The sequence below is a fragment of the Toxorhynchites rutilus genome, chromosome 2, assembly GCF_029784135.1.
Source record: "Toxorhynchites rutilus septentrionalis strain SRP chromosome 2, ASM2978413v1, whole genome shotgun sequence".
In the NCBI taxonomy this organism is placed as follows: Eukaryota; Metazoa; Arthropoda; class Insecta; order Diptera; family Culicidae; genus Toxorhynchites; species Toxorhynchites rutilus.
In genome coordinates this window covers 342353062-342358915 of record NC_073745.1, presented here as the reverse complement: position 1 = coordinate 342358915, position 5854 = coordinate 342353062, and the positions used below count along the sequence as shown (strand labels likewise).

General features: G+C 40.3%; 1 protein-coding gene across 1 annotated transcript; it reads left to right on the top strand.

The window, feature by feature from the left end:
- Nucleotides 1–1204: 1204 nt before the first annotated feature.
- Nucleotides 1205–4804, top strand: LOC129764430 (peroxisomal membrane protein PMP34). The gene is made up of 3 exons (XM_055763497.1): nucleotides 1205–1716; nucleotides 1783–1843; nucleotides 2093–4804. The coding sequence occupies exons 1-3, from the start codon at nucleotides 1645–1647 to the stop codon at nucleotides 2884–2886; spliced, it is 927 nt and encodes a 308-aa protein (XP_055619472.1). The 5' UTR covers nucleotides 1205–1644; the 3' UTR covers nucleotides 2887–4804.
- Nucleotides 4805–5854: the final 1050 nt, after the last annotated feature.

The following is a 5854-nucleotide window of genomic DNA, read 5'->3' as shown; positions in this document are numbered from 1 at the left end:
TAGCGTTCGAATCAGGGATGCCAAATGTAAAGACATGTCTCGATTTTTAAGATATTTCAAAATATGCGAAGATATTTTTAGACTTGAAAATTATTGGAAAAACAAATAAAAACCTCATAGTTTCTAAACGAAATCGTTGTTATTTTGTTTTACATGCTTTCTTTTTTAAATAGTTTTCTTTAGAATCTCCAATATAGAATCATTATCGGACACAATTTTCATTCAAAATTCACTCACAACTTGCAAAAAAAGTATTGTTCCACCTGTAAATCTACTATCATTTTCATTTCACAATTGGTGCTGGCAAGACGAAATAAATAAAATTCAAAAAAAATCTTTTAGACTGCGATTTATAGCATCACATACTTTCGGAATTATCTTAGCTATGGATGCTTTCGAGATTCTAAAAAAATATCTCCAACAATCTGAACGATATTCCAGAAGAAAGGCACATCAATGTCGTTTTTTAATTTCACTCTTGCTGGTATAGCATCCCTCATGAGTGTATCTTGGCGTTGTATTTTTGGACCAATGAAATCCAACAGTGTTTCCACTTATTCCACTTATTCAGGTGTTTTTCTCAACACTGCTCTGTACTCTAGAGGATCATCATCATAGAGTTCCTTCAATATTGTATTTGTTGCTCCTTTTCTTTGCATCCAATTCATGGTCCAAATCCTCTTGCCTTTCTGCTTTTTCGGATAGTACCTTCAGTTCGAAGAAATTCAGCACAAATTATTTTTATACACGATCAGCATGTATTTCGTGATAAAATTGTGTAATGATAAATGTAACTGAAAACCTGAGATAAAAACTGCCAATAGAGAAGTCGATTTCGGATCAATCATCTGTCAAATTCGGATCTGATAGCTGTTTCTAACTATTGGATGGATATTTGAAAAATCATCTGGCATCCCTGGTAAGCCAATGATGTAGTACCTAGTTTCTCATCAGCAGCTCACACTGTGTGAACGGACAAGGCAAGTCAACCAATTGTCAAGCGAGTTTACCGGCCCAGTAGCTGCTCACTGTCAGGTCAGCTACTAGCAACGTATAAATGGGCCTTTATGAACCTTTCAACCGAACTGTTGTTTCAGTCGCTCCATGCGCCGATATCCTCTCGAGAGAGCTTTCCAAATTCATAACGTTTGTAATGCTTTGTTATATAGGCTGATAAGCTCTGTCAAATTATATTCTCTCTCAGTTTGGCATTGCTGTGTATATAGGCTAGTAGTTTGTGCTAGTAAATAAGCTGAAATGCTCGACAGTATAAACTATTAGAGAGACGAAGGAACTCCCAGAGTAATTCAATATCATCATCAGTATAAATTATGTTTACTTCTAATCCATGTCTTGGAGTTTTTACAAGTTTTTACAAGCCATTGTGAGACTAAAAAAATTATAAAATTTTAGTGTTTGCATTTTCCCCCCTCGGTGTGATTTTGAATTTAAACAAACCTTCGTATGATCGTTTGATTGTGTTAGAGCCTTATATACTATGGTTTACTCGTTCCTCCAGAGACAGCAATGATAATGCATTTTTGATGAAAAGTAATTGAATAATTCATTTGGCTACTGCGAAATACAAAGTTGGTCTAACAGTGATTGAAATAGTTCTGCGATTTCCATTCTATTCATCCGAAAATGGCTCAATCCAAGCCTCTGAATGATGTGTTCAGCTATTTGTCATGGGTTCATGCAGTTTCCGGTGCTATGGTAGAACTCGATACATGATAAAATAAAGAGTTATTGATGTGAATGCAATTTTCAATCTCTTTCAAGGGAAGCGTGATTGCTATGTCTACGTTTTATCCACTGGACACCGTTCGTTCTCGTCTACAGCGTAAGTAATATCGATCCGCAAAACGAACCCAAGGTCTTGAAACCTTCATCTAATCTCGAATTTAGTGTGTATTATTTTTTATGTGACTAAAGTCAGCCTGAACTCGTTGATGCGTTTTTTTTTCATCTATTTCCATAACCAGTTTAACAGCAAAATCAGCTGCTTCATTTATTTAAAATACTATGCCGATGAGCCGCTTTAAGAAGAAGCTCTCCATCATTTCCTGATACATATTCTTTTTCATTCTAGTGGAAGAACCTGAAAAACGTAAAGCACTCAGCACATGGGCTATTCTCAAGCAGCTGGTCAGCGAGGAAGGCTTCGGAACCCTTTATCGTGGCATGGTTCCGGTTCTGGAAAGCCTGTGCATTTCAAATTTTGTATATTTCTACACATTCCACAGCTTGAAGGCGATTCGAGGCACAGCCAGAGGCGCCAACCAATCGGCCGCGGGTGATTTACTGCTGGGTTCGATAGCCGGTGTGGTAAATGTGTTCGCAACCACCCCGTGCTGGGTAGTAAATACCCGTCTTAAAATGAAGGGCCTTGGTCATCGTGTTAAAGATAACACGAACTGCTACGATAACCTGCTGGAAGGATTGATCCATATAGGACGAACGGAAGGCGCAAAAGGATTGTGGGCAGGAACGATGCCTTCGCTGCTGCTGGTTATAAATCCAGCGATACAATTTATGGTTTACGAAGCACTGAAGCGCCGGTTGGTCACCAACACCAGAAGTGCTTCTGCTGTGAGTTTTTTCGCTATTGGAGCGATTGCTAAGGCGATAGCCACGGTGATGACCTATCCGCTGCAATTGATTCAGACGAAGCTACGGCATGGCAATACGGATAAAAACCTTCCGGTGGACTCCAATATAGTGCAGATGTTATTGTCTATTCTGAAGAAACAAGGAGCTTCGGGTCTCTTCCGAGGCCTGGAAGCGAAGCTACTGCAAACGGTTTTAACCGCGGCGTTGATGTTCATGACATACGAGAAAATAGCCCGATTTGTGACAAGGATATTGGTTAGCGGGAAGAAGTGATGTATCATTTGTAGGTTTATATTTTGTGGGATCATCTACTGTTTTATTTATACCGCGACACATGCGACACATGTTCACCTCAACTCTAGTCTTGCACATTCCATTTCATCACCTGTCATTTTGTTCCTTGTCAAAGTAGCGGTTCAATAACTGAATAAGATTTAGTATGTATGCAAAGGTTAAGGTTTGAATTGTTTTAATTATTTCGAGTTTTTGGTCATTGGAAATGAAATAAATTACAACGTATTGCTAATGTAACCTATGAATGAAAGCCATATGAATTATTTGTGCCGTAAATGAATCGATGTTTTGGTATTGAGTTAACTGAACAAACAACTGTACTCACCTTATCTATCAGACTAGAGCCGAGGTAACTTGTGACGTATCAAGAAGTCGTCTCCATTCAACCCCGTTCTGGGTAGCTTGTTGTCAGGATCCCAGGCGTCTCGTCACTCGCTAGTCGCCTTTGTCTCTGTTTCTGGAGGCGGAAGGGTTGCTGAAACGAAATTTTAAACCGGGTTGTCATCCGACATCTTTACAACGTGTCCGGCCAACCGCAATCTACTGACCTTTGCATATATGCAAGCAGCGATTGATGATCATCGGGTCCCTAGAAGCGGGAATTAGAGTACGTTTCCAATGGTTGATCGATGAAATTTTCAAATTGAGCTATTTTGGCACTAGTCGTGCTGCGACTTTTCTCATGCCCAAAATATCAACCAAAATATGACGAGCGATCTTGCGAGAAATATTGAAATTCAAGGCTAACTCTCTCAAAGTTTTTTTTTATTATAGTAACTATCAACACATTTCGGCTGGTTCGTGACTTTTACTCCCATTTTTGGAAGAATGTCGGGAGTGAGAATTGAACTCGTGATCTCTGCGTGAGAGGTATGGATGTTACCACTACGCCAGATCGCCTCCACTCTCTCAAAGTTAAATGACGATTCCCGAGCACCATTTCTTTTATTTCGTCGATGTTTTCATCAGTTGAAGAGGTGGATGATCGTTCTTGACGTGGCAAATCCTTCATATCTTCTCGACCGTCTTTAAATGCTTCATACCATTCATACATCCGTGTTTCGTCATAGTTGAGTAACCAAATGTATTCTGCAACATTTTCAAACCATGTCACGATGTTAACCCCTCAGCGTATGATTTAATTCGATCACATGCAAGTGATTTCACTTCTCTTCTGAACATCCTAGCGCCCTAACAGCAAACACGAAAGTTGACTCCCTTGGTAGCCTCGATCGGTCGATTGAGTTTATCCGGGAAGCTTTCCTCGTTCTCGTGCTTGATATACCATAGATCGACTGTATCATACGTTGCCTTCAAGTGATGAGCTGACACGTTGTACACACGACATGCAAAATCTCTAGGATTGAAATGATTTGATGCGTGGTAGCACGGGCCTCCATGTAGCCCAACTGGTACGGGGTTACGGAACTACTAATTAAAGATGCGGTACGTCGGAATAGGATAATGGAGAGTATATTGTGGGCGACGTTCATAGGCGTAATGCCACAATTATGCAAACAAATATGATTTTTGACATTTCAAGACGTGTAAATTTCACACATTCAGAAATAATTGAGGTATACCGTTCAGTAGTGCTCATTTTACGTCAGAAACATGACCATATTCTGGCTACAATGTTCAGCTCGATCAACCTATTGTTACGGTTCAAAAAAAAAAACCGCAACAAAATATAACCATAAATCTTATGGTAATAATCCTCTCATCACCTACCTACCTGTAAGGCATTGCATGCTGCCAATGCAAATTCAAAAAAGAATTATTGTAAAATCTAACAATGACCACAATTAATTCTTTCAACGAATTTGGATCTTTTTGGTCCTAAAGGACGACAAAAAGGAGTAGAAGATGCATAAGGGAGAGAGAGAGAGAGAGAAAGCGGATAGAGAGATAGGATGGAAGAGAGAGAGGTTAAAGAGTGATTCGAGCCGTAAAGGAAGATTCGATGGCTCGATTCGGTCTGAGCTCACGGACCGTCGAATAATATAGACCGATCGAAGAAAATTCAAAATTAAAGTTGTGCTTTTTGAAAGTGAAGTGCGAGCGGAAATAAGGGAAGAAGCAGTTGCAGAAGTCCTAGGAACCGTACACGACGCGCAACATTCACCCTCCTCGCAGGAATCAGACGACGAAGGAGGTACCTCGGAGAAAACGCCGGTGGTCAGCGAGCCCCCAACGTTATCGCTGCTCCACACGTATACGGGTGAGTCGGTCGAACGTTTCGGAGGTTGCAGTGCGATGAGGCCTGATCGAGCCTAGCCCCCGCTTATCGTCTCTTAGACTGATGAGACCGATCCCCGTGTGCGGGCACCGTGACTAGAAAAAAAACCACCAAAATACTCTCTCTCCCACAAAACCAATATATTTACCTGGAGTCAACCTCTTCCTGTTCGGCCGCAACGATCCTTTAACCTACTAACCTGAAAAGAAAAGAAAAAATATATAATAAATTTTAAAAATAAATACTTACCATTCCGTTCTTATTCAAACTCTCAATCAAATACATCACCAACAGCTTCCGTTGTATTCGTGAGTCCACCTCGTTCCTAGGTAAGAGCCGACCCTGAGGTAACTATACAAACCAGTACCTCTGAGCTAGCCATAACTTACACTATATCCTATTGGCATCTGCTAGGCGTCTTGGCATTGAATGATCCAAAGATTCCAAAACAGTATTTCCAGTTCTAGATCAGGTATCTTGATTCCATATTGATACTGAATACATCTCCTTCAAAGGCTGTCAATTATCTGTTCATCGGGAACGGCAATGGGAACACAATTGGAACTATACTGCCCATGATTGCATAGGAGACGTAATCACCAACATCATTAGTGTTGGGAAAACGCATTTTTTTTCCTACAAGCGTAACTATGCGAATTCCCATTGAAATAATCTGTCCAGTTGAAGGATATTATCGACAAAAAGAGG

What these genes read in the sequence shown, in the direction of transcription:
- LOC129764430 (XM_055763497.1), top strand. Translation starts at nt 1,645, where the DNA reads ATGGCTCAATCCAAGCCTCTGAATGATGTGTTCAGCTATTTGTCATGG. An exon ending in ATGCAGTTTCCGGTGCTATG is followed by an intron (nt 1,717 to 1,782) that starts GTAGAACTCGAT and finishes ATCTCTTTCAAG; the next exon opens with GGAAGCGTGATTGCTATGTC. An exon ending in CGTTCGTTCTCGTCTACAGC is followed by an intron (nt 1,844 to 2,092) that starts GTAAGTAATATC and finishes TTTTCATTCTAG; the next exon opens with TGGAAGAACCTGAAAAACGT.